The sequence below is a fragment of the Polyodon spathula genome, chromosome 1, assembly GCF_017654505.1.
Source record: "Polyodon spathula isolate WHYD16114869_AA chromosome 1, ASM1765450v1, whole genome shotgun sequence".
Taxonomy (NCBI): Eukaryota; Metazoa; Chordata; class Actinopteri; order Acipenseriformes; family Polyodontidae; genus Polyodon; species Polyodon spathula.
This window is the reverse complement of record NC_054534.1, coordinates 79,872,516-79,887,649: the sequence shown is the minus strand read 5'-3', so window position 1 is coordinate 79,887,649 and position 15,134 is coordinate 79,872,516. Positions and strand designations below refer to the sequence as shown.

Here is a 15,134-nt window from a genome sequence, read left to right as displayed (position 1 = left end):
TGTTATCCCCAAGCAAAAGTGCACCACACTTGGAGAACGTGATGAATGTTTGTGATGCTTCCACCATCGCTCACTTCAAATCAACTGTCAAGACCCACCTGTTTGCCTGATAGTTGTTATAGCTGTTGTGTCTCTGCTACTTCAGATTTTTCACTCCATCTTCTTATGATTCTATATGACATATGCATCCACAATGTTAGAATTTCCACATCTTAGCCTTGAATTTAATGTATTATGCTTTGTTTTTCACTGCATTTAATGTATTATGCATTGCTTTTTACTATATCTTGTGAAGCGCTTTGTTATGGTGGTCCACTATGAAAGGCGCTATATAAAATAAAGATTGATTGATTGATTGATTTATTACTATAATAAGAACATGTAGATATATATTTTCATTAATTTAAAATCTTATAGTTCATTGCCATTCAATAAAGTGTTCCAGACCCAGAAACGTTGACTTTGCATGCTAAATTGCAACAAACTTGAGAATTGAGTTCTTCTAATTATGTACTAAGTTGAGTACTAGCTAGTACATCAGGGTTAAACTGAAGGTATTCTATATTACGTTATTTTATTATCCTTTGGAGGGCAGAAGACTGATACATTTTGTTTGTTGCAATTGAGAACATCTTAAAACGTAACCTACAGTCTATCTGGATTCATTGCAGTTTAAACTGTCTTTTACTGTCCACCGTACTAACCATAGGATCACTCTCAGTTAGTATGCTACTTTTTTAGTTTAAGGTTAAGTTTAGGTATGCAGCCATGAACAGCACAGGATGACTGGTTAATTCATTTTTAAAGGTTATTGTTGGTGTGATTAATATTGTTCTGACCTTTCTTTGCAGATTTTTTTTTTGTATCTGTTACTAAATCACAATCTCTGGACCCTTTTATGTCACATTTTCACAAACTTTATTACACGGGTCTGTCAGCACTTATCTTAACATTGATGAAGGCTGTAATGTCAGTAACTTCCAATATGAAAACGATTCAGCTGCTAATACTGCCCAAAAAAGTAATCATGCCTAAAAAGCTTGTTAAGAAGGTTGCTGTTTTTCTAGTATTTACATTTATGTTTAGCTTTCCTTAGCAACAGCAGAGCTTGCAGATGAAATTTCAGTTTGGTTTGAACTAACAATATCATGTGAAGGCCTGAACATTTCACTGACAGATGGAAATATTTACTCTGACTCCAGAGCGTTTGTAGTTCAGCCCTTAGTTTTACACTCTGCTCAAGAGATAAGCTGACTTGTTTAATTGAGGTACAATATAATTGCATCTTATGTAATTATTCCAAGTTTATTATTGTTATCAATAATAATAATATTAATAATAATAATAATAATAATAATACAGAAACATCCCCACGCTAAACATAAGTTATAGCTCTGATTCAGTGGGAAGGAGAGCCTGTTTTTGTTTCTAGATTTGTCACACACAAGAAGATTGTAAATGAGATGCATGTCCTACAGTAAATATAAGCCTGTAGATACTCAATAGACTTGCCTTCATGACTGTGAAAAGTCTGTGTTCAGCAGAGTTCTCCCGGAAAGAGCTTGGCTTAAATAAACAGGAGGAGCAGCACAATTGATGGCTCTGGGTTCATGCAAATCTAAAGGGATTAAACCAACAAGAAAGATATGAAAAGGTAGGGGATACAAAATCATTAGCCAGCAATATATGCATAGGTCTATAGTGTGCTTGCAAACATGCTAATATAGAGCAAGGTGTGGTGTATTTTAATAGGTAACGGTAATGGTACTAGGATACAGTATTTAAATTAAAACAGTTGTAATTGTGAACATATATCTCATTTGCTATATCATTCATGCTTTGTTTTTATTTATAAAGCATACACTACTAAATGACTTAATACTGTATGAGTCTTAAAATGACAGTTCATGTGCTATTACACTGTTAAATTACAGTTCATATGCATTAGCAAGACTACACTATGTAACACAATTTTTGTTCCTGGGTAGTAAGTGTTATTTCCTAATTGCTTATGCCTCAAAAGTATAGAAAATGGCTATTATTCCCCACAAACTTTGCTTTTGTGACCAGGACAGTGATATTTCAAAATATCACTATTTCCAATGGGAAAACGGGCAAATGTGTGTCTTTTCGTTCACATAAAGTCAGAAAAAAACAACATATGAATCCAAATTAACATGTATTTATACTACAGTAATACAAACATGACTACAAAAGATTTAGAAGTGAGTAGTTTTTCGAGATTGAATAAAAAAAATAAAAAATAAACACCTTTTTGGAATGTAAACAAACTGGTCAAACAGTTCTGCTGTCTGATAGCATATACCTAAATCACATAAGGCAAACCACTGGAAGACTGGGTAGTAACGGACACAAGGAATTATATTATTTTAGAGACCTTGATCATCTCAGCCATTCAGGTTCTGAGTAGGGAAGCCATTATCCTACCATAGACGTCTTCTAAAGCTGAACAGACTTTAGAGTCTTGAAACCCACTACTGTCTTTAAATAACACAGTAGTCAGTATAGCAAATGGAAGATGATTTTTGTTTTTGTTTTGTTTTTTTTTAAATACAAAGCGCTTAAAGTGGCTGTAGCTATGTGTGGATACATCAATTTATTTCATAATAGTTCCCTGACCAGTTGCTTTCGTGCGCCATTTTGAAAGATGCACGTTACAGTGAACATGTAGATTTATTTTATAAAAGGATGTCTAGGTCTTTCTTTCAAAACTGCACAGTATCTAGTGCATATTCATATAACATAAAAGAGACGATGATCAGGTAAAATGCCAATAACAGGTAAGAAAATGGATTGGAAAGCCATGTTTTTTACCAACCTATTATCAATTTGTTTGTTTTAAGTGAAATGCAATTGTGAACAAGTCCTAGCAAGAAAACAAACATGCAATACAGCCAAACAATTTTATTTTATTTTTTTTGGGGGGGTGGAATTCCCACACAAATACAAACTGGAATAGGACAGATTTCTATTAGCTCTCTAATTATTATTATTTTTTTTTTACATAGCGCTTTTATTGTTTTGAAATGATACTTCTTTCAATTCTGGACTGGAAGTAAGCCACACGTAAAACACAGACAATCCTACCAAAATTCAAGATCTAACCTGATCATCTACCTCCCATTCTCATACTGCAGCACTATTACAGTTTCTTGTAAGTTAGACAGGTGCAAGATAACCAGTGTGGCTTTCTGGTCACGAGGCTCAGCAAATCACTGCAGCTTTTACTCATTCATGGGTATCACTTTGATCCCATGCGCATTAATGTAAGTAAGGAGAATCTTTGCCCTCCTTTCGATCACATCAATCAGCTTCTCGATTCCTTGGCGGCCTCCCTGACTTTCCCAGTAAACTTTATCAAGAAACAAAGACTGGAGGAGCCGCTCTCGCAGACGTTGACTCTTCAGCACAGACACTGCAGATTCAGGAAGCCTACGGGGAACAACAAAGATGTGAATTTCCATTTTTCTTATGCTTTAATAACATGCATTACTGTTTTGACACAGGACTAAATCTTAGGTTTCGTTCCCTCAACATCACATGAGACCTTCCTCCTCAACAAGCCCAGAGGAGGGCTCCAATTGTGCAATTTTGCTTTTACATGTATCGCCAGGATACATATACAGTAGTAGTTGACAAGATTAAGACAAGTACTGCATTCCTATATATATATATATATATATATATATATATATATATATATATATATATATATATATATATATAGACACACACATTTCTGTGTAAAAGTCTTACACATTTTTGGGAGGGGTTATACTACCATAGAATCAATCTGTTTTAATATTACCATAGAATCAATCGGAGACATCTATAGAACGTCATGTTACTTATACATTTGAAATAATAATAAATAAATAAAAAATACATTTTTTTGTATGCTTCTCACTACCCCCCTTGGATTGCTTTGTGCCCCCGTTGAGAGCCACTGGGTAAATGTGATGGATTAGCTACTACAACACTTCATATTAGCTGCTCAGGTATAGTTTACTTTGAGTTGTTGTGATCACAAGTTTTGAAGATTCTGATCAATGTGTATTAAATATTGCTAAATGACAAGCTTGGTTTCTTCTCACCAAACTAAGCTGTATTAATAACAGTCAAAGTTATAATAATAGTTATAATAGTGGAAAACACTAGTGGAGGCTTTGAGGTTTAAAAGATGAACTCAGGTTTGTTTCCCTTTGTTTCCGACCGCCATTTGCTCCACAGCACTGATTGATCCTACAGATGGTGATGTCTTCAGCAGTGTAATTATCATTGGTGAAATGTCGAGCTGCTGGATATGTACTGGTTTTGATTCAAATTCAAATAATGCAGTACACTATTCATTTAGAGGTGCATGTAAAAGGTTAATGGATGCTGAATGATGATTTAGTGCCTCCGATCTCTGGGTGCTAATGTATTTATAGGTAGCAAATCATGGTCTATTGCATGGAAATGTGCCTTTAAAAGCTCCACTGAAGGATGAATATCACTGTGGACTATATATTCTGTTAGAAAATAGGTGCTGTAAATGGGACTTGCTGTAGAATGTGTAAGTTTATTTTCTGTATTTCTCACTTGATAGGGTGATAAGTGAAGATCAGAGGAATTCTGTCATCTGCATGTAGTTTACTGCTATTATATAAAGCATCCTTTCTGTTTATATTAGAAATGACCCTCACCAGGTTAAATTAAATAATGTACAACCTGGTTGGAGTTGTGCACCACTTCCCTACACAGTAAATAAGGAGTGAAAATATAGTGAAACAGATCTGCAGCAAAACAATAAGGGACTTATTTTTAAACCATTAAAGGCTGTACAAGAAGCACAGGAAGGTATGTCTGTTTTGGTACAAAGTTATATCCACTCTGGCAGCAACATGCTGACATTTAAAGGAAGCGATGCCAATATCCTGTACATTACATATCTTGCACCAGGGTCTGAAGTTATAAAGTTATGCACTTTATACAATAGACTTACACATTTGAACGCAGCTTGATTTAAATGCAGGATGCAGATATGAAAGACCGGGGTGATAAGTCAGAGCATGACCGTAATTCATTGAACCCCCCTCCTACAGCTGCTGTCTTAGTTAACAGTGTAAAGTCAACAGTACTGTATGTCAAGCTATTAAAGAAGAAGTATATGTTTTGGGAATCAAATGTGAATCAAAACACCCCTGATATTGTACTTTGAGGCTTTTAAGATTGGATGCTTGTACCTCAGACTCGCAACTGTCAAACTAAATATTATATTACATCGGTATTTAGTGGAATGCAGTGGTTTTTGTTTTTGTTTTGCTTTGTTTTGGTACCTGTGTGAATTTTATGTTATTTATGCTTATTTATTTACCAAAATAACACAGCTCCAAACACAATACAAAAAGGACACAGGTAATAAAACAATACTTTGAAAAACAGACGCACACATACAAAAAAAAATATTTGGGAAATAATTGCAAAAGATGCCTTGATGTTAAGTTCTAATTAGAAGCCTGTTTTTTGTGCAAGGTATACTCACTCCTTAATGCCTTTTAGCAATTTAAAATCCAGATTGTCTTCACCTCTGTCAAAATATCCCCTGTTGTCAATGAAAACCAAATGCCTCGGATCCAGTTTTCTCTGAATAATATGCACCAGCTCAACGCTGTCTTGGTCATCACATTTCAGATGCAAGCCTCTCTCTACACAGGTATCCTCCTTTCGAGGTCTGAATCCACAGCAATTCCTGTCAAGGCGATTATAGACCTGTGATACATAAATACATACAAATGTTTTAGGTGGAAACAGCAAAATATATATTTTTAAGTAAAAGTATATTACTGTACATCATGCTTTGTAAAATTAAGCATTGATGAAGTTGTTTACACTTAAATAAGGTATTGAGTACAATATTTATCTAATAAGTGACATAAGCGGAAATATAAAGCATGGAGCAGGGGTATGCCAGTGGTGACAGAACAGATTAGACAACTATTGTACCTAATAGCCTACAATCAATTATCCTGTTTATACCACGAGTACTTTATATAAATTAATTGAATTTAGTTAATTTTGTACAAAGCCGTTATGCTTAACTTATGCGTAAGTTAGCTGTCGTCTGTGTTCTCAATAATGGATGGTAGTTGGGGAAGAAAGTGGCATGGAAGGAGTCAAAAAAAAAAAGAAGTAGCAAATTGTGCTAATGCATACCAGTCAAACAAATCAAAGTGTACCCTATTAAAAGTTAACCACAGTATTCTGCAGTTTTACCATGCTTATTCATGATTATATCATGCATTTACCAGTTACCCTGGTTTGTTTATTAATATGTTTTACCATACCTGCCCATTCTTTACAATGCTTACCATTCTTTGACTGTGTTTTATAAGACTTTGCTATGCTGTTACAATGGGAGACTTGTATAAGGGTACATCCATTGCAACTTTTCTTTTTAGTGTAAAAAGAAACTATATAAAGTCAAAAGAATTCTCATGGTGAGCTAGTTGGTGTTTTATGACGTGGTACTTGTTCTCTTTTATTAGATTCATTTTAGCCTGGAACCCTTTCAGGGAGGAAACACTGAAAACCATCAACATACACTTAGATTTCAAGACAAACTTTTTATGAATGTCTGGAATTCAAAGTATCATAATCAATCAATTATTCATTAAGAGAGACTATAATATGTTTTTTTTGTTTTTGCTTTTTTTAAATGCATAACACACTTTAGTTCCTATGGCACATTTAGGAATAATTTCATTATATAGAGAGCCAAACACCCCTGCCTGGTCAGGTGGTCAGAGTGCCCTTGAACACATTATTTAAATCCAATTGGCATTTTCCAGGATGACAATTTTTAAATTTAGAAAAAAAAAAACATTTGCGCTAGTTTTAACTACAAAATGTTTACCACTTAGGTCAGGGATTAAGAAAAGCAAATGCACAACAATGGATCATCTGAACATTTTTAATAAACAGATGTTTCCTTTTGAAAAGGACAAGTCTTATTGCGAAAACAACGAGGGCCAGAGCAACTGAAACCCTTCCATACTTAAAGTATATCACTTCAATTTGGTCTGACTTAATCAGGCTACAAATCTTATTGAGCATTTAAATCATTTTTTGATAATCCTTACAATGAGGTCTTTCTTTTACATGCATTTGCTGCGAAGTTAATTCTGGAAAAATAAACAGCAAATAAACCTTTTGTGCTATGAGACAGCATTATTCATCTATGTAACATTCAGACAAGCTTTTAAATGCTAAAAGGTCCCATAATTCAAAAGCCAAAGTAGCACAGATAAATACCATGGGTGTTTGGTGAGTCCATCAAGTCTATGGAGACAATAATGGTGACACTCCATAGCTTAATAACTGTATTGACTTCCATTCGCTAATTCTTGTTATTGGTTTTTTTGTTTTTTTCAGAGACCTGCATAGCAGTGGGTGAAGAGAGCTGAAGTCTGGACTGGCAGCAGGCAGCTGTGGAGCATGCTGAGGACTGTCTATCAGACTAAACTTGACCAAAATACTAAATTTCTTTGTGCTTGCCTGACCATGTCGTCCGAAACTACAATATGCTGGTGCAACTTACTGCAAAATAGTGCTAAACTCTTTTAAAATCATGTATAGTCTTGTTTGTCAAGAGGTAATCCACTCCTAAAGTAATAAAACAATGTAATGCCAGCTTCATACCTCGTCATTATGTGGTTAGGTTGGCAAGAAACGATACAAATGTGAAGGACAGCAGAATGAGAAACTGATGTGTTAGCTATGTTATCACAAATAATCTTAAAGTCTTATCCACCTGCAGCATAAAATCAAAGAGGGCCAACTTGCTCCATTCAAAGTGGTGTACATTTGAACATCCCCACTCTGCTTTGGGCACTATACCACGGTGCCAACATTTTTGCTTAAGTGAGTGCTGGTAAGATCCCCAGTTAAGTCTCACTGTAGACTGTGCCTCATTGTCTGCTGGAGAGAGGGATGAATCCCACAAGATTACAGGACAGGGGTGGCCATCTAGAAAATGAAATACATCATTATCAGTTACCAACAATTTGACAAACACAATAAATATTGGTTGATAAACTATTGCCAAGTCTACCTCAATAATACAGTTTAGGAGTGAAAATAAGAAACCAATCACAAACAAGAAAAACAAAAGCGGGTTCGACATGAGAAGCGCAATATTTTTTTTGGAACAAATGTGGAGACTGAGGGCTAAATTCTCAAAGCCATTTACTCCAACTCATCATTCGTGCAATTTTTTCAGAAAGAAAAGACACACCCAGTAAAGTTAACAAACCTGAAATAAAAAAACTTGTCATGTTAACTTAGGGGCTTGTGAGCAGTCTCTTAATTGGTTTCTTATTCATTTTGAAATTTAAATAGATGGCCATTTTCCTTTCACAACTTTTTTTAGTTAAATGACAATTTGACAAAAGGTTTTGAGAATTTAGCTCCAGGTATCATCAACATGTGAATTAGTGGTTCTGCAGATACACTGTAGGTATAACTGCTGATGTACACATCAGATTTAAATAATAATAATAAAATGACATATAATCTAAGCATTTCAAACACATTCAATTTGTTATCTTTCAAGAATTCTGTTGATGATGTCATGATTGTCAATATTATATGTTCATTCCATGAGGTTCCAAAGCTGCTTAGACAATCATGGGGTTTCCATGCATGTTTTTTTTTTTTTTTTAGCTGGAGATATTTGCTCGAGAAAAATATCTCTTGTAAAGTGCTTTTTTGGGTTTCCATTCGCTCAGTTTATTTTACTCGAGTAAACCGGGCTTTTCACCCAACGTCATGCGAATGAAGGGGAAAGGTGGGGGTTGATATGTAAATTAGCTATGCGTAAAGTACTTGTGCTGTTTTTGAAGATTACTAGTGACACTTTGTGAAAATGTGGTTTCCATACGCAGAGAACTGGTACATGAGTGAATCTAACTTGCTGTAATAAAACAAAATACCTCATGTTTGGTTGGTTAATAACGTGTTTTACTGCTCTTGCCTAAATTATTTTTCAAATGTCATTAGTGGGGTGTCATGTCGTTAGTAATAAATAGTGTTTCAACTAATTTATCTTACGACTCATAAATAAAAAAATAAACTAGAAGGTATAGAATGAAATTTACTAACAGGTACTGCAAATCACCATGGCTAGAAACTGGATGTTATATTCCCTTTCATTCAGGCAATACAGCATATCGGGGATCAGGTGATGCTACGCATGCTACCCTGGCGTAGGAACCGTACCCGTCTGGGTGGCTGATACTGATGAAACGGACTACAGAGTAGCATTAGTTTGTTCCCATAATTGCCACTGCCTGCTGTATCCTGCACAAACTCTTTTCAACAACAAAATAAGGTGTTCAGGAATCAGTGGCTGTGAGACAGATGGGGAAGGTTAATTCAGTTAGACATTAAAGCAGTTTTTTGTGTTTAACTTTAGCATAGTTTCTACAGCAAGGGTATTCTGAAACAGCTGCTTTACTACTATAACTACTATACAGAACCGTAAACCCACAAGAGATATACAACATGACAGACCAGACACAGCAAAAAACAATAATAAAAAAGCCGCCCGCATTATCATTAAGGTGAACTACACCCCTGCTAACCATAAAATCGCCCTTCAGTCACTGCTTTCTGCCATCTTGGAATCCACAGTAACAACTGACCTGCTTCCTTGCAATATTTATAGTTAAGGATAAACATGCTTATTAACATTTATATGTGAAATGCGGGTTTCCACAGGTGGGGATTTTCCTGTGTGTTTCGTCATTTACACAAATAAATTAGATTTACCCTATCCCTCTCTTTGGCAGTTTTTTTTCGGTCACAAACCTGATTTAGTAATTCTCCCAAACGTGCACGCGCATCACAATTTCACATGTAAATTAACCTGCATGAAAACCCCATGAATGGGACTTAAATTCATAGTATCTGGAATAACTTCTTTACAGAAATTAAATTGCATCTAAAATATACTGTATAGCTTTCCTAAGTGCAATCAATCACAAGCCAATACTCATCACCAAGTTGGCCATCATGGCCAGGTGTAGATTGCAAAACTCTCAAGAATCTATACTAATGAATGTTTCATTACAGATAGACGAATGATCAGTTCTATGATAGGTTTAAAAACGTAAGTGTGACTGTGGTAGGGTAGCGTCACAGCCAAGGCTGGTGTTGGCAGAAAGGAGATCCAGAGACAGAAGCTGCAGGGTTTAAAGCGCTTTTGTGCACTTTAATAATAAAATAATAAACAAAACACAAAACAAACAGGCACAAGGGACAAAACAAACAATAGATATATTTAAACTCTGCGGTTTTAGACTGAGCTGCCGCTTTCAATAAACACGACTTCACAACTCCCCTAAACACCAACGATATTACTTAATATATTTACATCACAGAACAGCACACAAACACTAACATCCACATTACTTCTTATTGCTAATTCTAAACTAACACCCATGATCAGCCTTTATACACCTAATTAATCACTGAATCATTTATTCAATTTTCGGCTCCAGCCACATTCCCACGTGTTTTTGCAGGGAGGAATTTAACCCCCTCCCTGCTACACAACATTGCCCACACCTCTGCAGGGCTTTTACCCTGCCACACTAACACAGTGACATACTTACAACTCTACTTTATCCTTGTTGCCAGGGATACAGTATGCATCCCCTGGGGATAATACAATTAATAATTTACCTATTTTTTCATATATTGATAAATAAAAAAACATACAAATAGCTTCTTTTACAGGTATATTTAAGGTATAAATCCTGCAGGTTACAGAGCTACTTCTTTAACAATGTTTTTATTATTTGTGAGATTGACCCCTCTTTGGTGGTTCAACTTTACTAAAAGGTACAGTCAGAAATACTGAATGAATAGAGATGTACCCTGGATATGAAACACACTGGAACCATGGAAGATGAAAAGGGCAAAATAAATGTAATGGCTTCGCAGAGAACACATTTAAATGAAATACCTGTAGCCAAAGATGAAGAAATGTTCTTTCAAAATTAGTGAAGCTGAAGCTTGTACTGGGAGGATGAGTTTGGCTCTTGTTGGGTCAAGTCTAATTGAATTGAATTGACATACCATGTCACATTCAGCTTCAGATACCTGTATTTGTAGCCACAGTGTTTACTATTGACAAAGGTACTAACTACACTATGTATAGTGTTTAAACATAGTATTAGAAACAGATTATAAACACATGTTAGTATGCACACATTTTACATTATACTGTTTATTTTGATAGCCCCTGTGTTTTGTGTGTCTACAGTAGAGTCTAAAACAATTAAAATAAGCACTAAAATGTTTAACATTTGGGTTTATAGTGTACCATCTATCTTCACTACACTGCTGAAAACAAATATTATGTGATATTCTCTTTGTTTTACATCAAATTTAAAATGCAATAATATGTCAAACATAGGATGGACGAAATCTTAAGATGCTAATCTTTTGATTCAAAATAATCATAAGTGGAGTATGTTTTCTCACGTTTGGCCGTACACAACAACAATAAACAATAAGACAATTGCAGTAGTGTATTGAATAACAATTAAAACAGCTTTCAAAAAACTAATTATTGTAATAATCTGAAAGCTATAACTCACAACATGCTAAAACAGCCTGCTGAAACTAAGAAAGTTTAAAAAAGCTGTTAAAAAAATAAGCAATTACCCTATTCACTCTACCTAAATCATGGGTAGGCAACTTTAGCAACTAGTCCTATTACTGAATGCTAGTCAGGATGCACTTAAGAAGACTGATACAATGTGTAACAGGATATGTTGATCTGTACTTCAATGTACTCTGCTAGAACATCACTGTACATTGTACCTTAAGCTAAATCTGTTATCACCTGACAGTAGAAGAAATTTAAACTGGAATCAGATTATTTTTAAAGGGGGTGCATAATATGCTATCTGTCTATCTAAACTGTTTATTCCAGGAATTTATATGTGAATACAGCCTACGTAATTCCAGCGGCACAAAATATTTCAGGGTACCGACTGTTGAAAGTGCTGCTGGAAGAAAATCTTTTTCATTTGCTGTTCTTCCTGATTGGAATAACTTACCTACAGAAATTAGATCTGAGACCTCTGCTGTAATTTTAACAAACTGTTGTTTACCTATTTAAAAATGGCCTGTGCATGTAATTTGTAATTTTAATGTATACTATGTATGTATTATATTTATTTATTTATTTGTTCATTTGTTTATTACTATTGTTGTATTTTATGTAAATCGTTTGTTGACTAGGACCCATTTGCAAACGAGCTGAATGCAGCTCAATATGGCTTTCCTAATTAAAAATTTAACAACAACTTAAGTAATACACTGAATCATTTAAACTTCTGCCCAGGTCCTAAGGTACTTAATGAAATAATTACAGCTATTAAATCTAGGCTGGAATGGCACTCCAGGACCTGAGTTACCTACCACTGAGCTAAATAACTAGCAATCAACATGCATTGAAAACATTATTGTAATGACATGTGCTGATTATTCATAAGGATGGCTACTACCAGGAGAACCATTCCAGTCAAGGTTTAATAGGTGTGTTGAAATAATGAAGTGCTTTGAGACCTTAATATAAGTTTAATTGGTTAAAGAAGATGGATCGAACAAATACCTGGCCTGTAAGGACCAAGAAATATGAAAACGCATGCCCAGGCACTGCTGAAGTGTGAAAACTAGCAGAGGTCCTTATTTTCACAGCTATCTTTTATTGATGTTATTTAAATGAAAACTCAAATTTTTAGCACCTCCTCATTTAAATTAACCCTGGAGTGTCAATACAGTAATAATAATGTAAGACTTGTCTGAGTCATTAGTTGATAACCTGTGGGGAGTTGTCCAAGCATGTACAGTAATGTAGCTTAGTTTACCAGTGCAGTGCAGTTTAGCAGATGCCTTGGTCTTGGTCATTTAAATAACCACTTGTGACCTCAGGTGACAATGCATTTTGAAGTGTACAGTACTGCACAGTGTGTTTGTTAGTCTACAGGAAATGTAGAAAAAGCTGATGTGAATACCAGACTAGAATGGAAACTTTTAAGGTGCACATTTTCTTTGCTAGTTAGATCATTGATGATTAAATGTAATTTATGTGTGGTAATGAGACTCCAAACATTGTACCAACCAAAAACATAACACATAGTACAGTACTATACTTTCAGTTTTTAAAGTGACATCACTAAATATATGTTCATTAAAATTTGTCAAAACAGACATTATGTCTGCTTCTTCAGAACAAAGTTTTAAGTTTTCATCATTGTTATATTAATATTTGTGCTGAGAAATTATCAAATCTAATGGATGGTATACTTTTATTGTAACTTTGTGTTCATGTAAAAAAAAGAAGTAACGATTTCTGCATGGCATCACCTTGAAAAAGGGTAAATCTCCTGCATACAGCTGGAAAACTTCTATTCAGTCCCAGGATCCTATCCAGATGGAAGGCAAATACTTCACTCATATCCATGGGTCTCTTAACAAGGCCACATCGTCCTCGACAAAAAGATGTTTCTTCCACCCCGTTGATGCTTTCACCCAAGGGCCTCAGTGAAAGGTCACCTGCACTTTCAAACAGGATCAAGCCCCGATGTTTAGAAGGATCGTCCTGAATCGCGGTGACATTACAATCAGCCAGAATGCGCAGTGCTTCAATATCTTCTTTGCTCAACCAAGGCGGTGCACTCTCACTGTATATCCTTATATTACTTTCTAGCCCAACCATCCCCATCTTCTGGCGTGGAATTGCACGTTTAATATCTGAATTAACTTGTGCATCTGACTGTGTTGTTTTCCTTGCAATTTCATCTCCGTAGCCCTTGTTATTATTTGATACCAACCTGTTGTCCTCATTGAGGTGATCAGCGCCCCCCAAAAACTGTAACCCGTTTTGGTCAACTTCTGCTTTTTTAATCGAGTGCTTCCTCCGAAGTTTTGGTCTCACAGTCCCCCTGATGTTTGCAGGCTTGCTGCGTTTGGATTTTAGTGTGATATACACAACATTGGGCTGTAATGAAAAATATATATCCGGAGAGGTATCCCCAGCGCGCATAGCGCGACTCTGTGTGCTGTCCAAAGGGGATTCGAGCTTTGACACATGGACCTCTTCGCTTCTTTTGTATTTCTGTCTTTCAGATACCATGTCTCGTGGAACACCTAGCCCCACTTGAGCAACAAGAAAAAACGCATATATGAAACAAGCACTGGCGATCAACAAATTCCTTTTTGACCTCAGGCGTCTTGTGTTCCATATCCTTAGAATCCAGACACACGGGTGCAATACAAGCACGTCTATTATTTTGCAATGAAGAAATAAAGGCTTCTCCATTGTGATCAAACATGGTGAACTAAGCGTAATGTCTTCAGATTCTGTTTACAGTGATGCATAACCTCTGAATCTCGTTTCCAATGTGTTGCGTGGGCGATTTGTAGTCTGTAACTAACAAGGGATAACCTTCCAGCAGCAGGCTAGCTCTAGTCTTATCAGTCAGGCTGAAAAGTGATTTGTTTCTCAGAATGAACAGACAACTGTGCAAACAAAGCTGACCGAGCCAACATGTGAACTAAGCATGGAGCGGAAAAGATGCGTTATCGGATCGTACTGTAAAGCTAAACAAAATATAGCAAATTAATGGGTGTCATTGATGTATTTTGGGTTATATTATTTACACATGTCCATAGTGTTTATGATTACAATGATATGATTACATTTTGAGTTTAAATCAACTATTTATCGTGTATAGAAAATAACTCGTGTTAAAAACAAGTTGGGTTGTACTTGTACAATACATGCATTTGTTATTTATAGTCCTTACACATGATCATGTTCAGATACAATTAGTGACAGATTTTCTTTTTCATAGTTATTTACACATGATACTAAATATTATATGAAAAAAAAAAATCTACAGTTGTAGTCAAAAGTTTAATACCCCAATGGAAATGTATACTTTTCTTGAAAACAAAGAATTTTAGAAATAAACTTCTGTAGCAAAAGTTTTGCTTTTGTGGATGAGGAAAAATAAATTACAAGAAATATATGTCATCAGTTATTTATTTCAGCA

At 35.4% G+C, this 15,134-nt stretch overlaps 1 protein-coding gene across 1 annotated transcript; it reads right to left on the bottom strand.

Annotated features, from left to right (window-relative positions):
* Positions 1-2,910: 2,910 nt before the first annotated feature.
* LOC121322910 (Golgi-associated kinase 1B-like) lies at positions 2,911-14,597 on the bottom strand. The gene is made up of 4 exons (XM_041263498.1): positions 13,444-14,597; positions 7,814-8,028; positions 5,546-5,772; positions 2,911-3,453 (listed from the first exon to the last, which is right to left on the bottom strand). The coding sequence occupies exons 1-4, from the start codon at positions 14,396-14,398 to the stop codon at positions 3,246-3,248; spliced, it is 1,605 nt and encodes a 534-aa protein (XP_041119432.1). The 5' UTR covers positions 14,399-14,597; the 3' UTR covers positions 2,911-3,245.
* Positions 14,598-15,134: the final 537 nt, after the last annotated feature.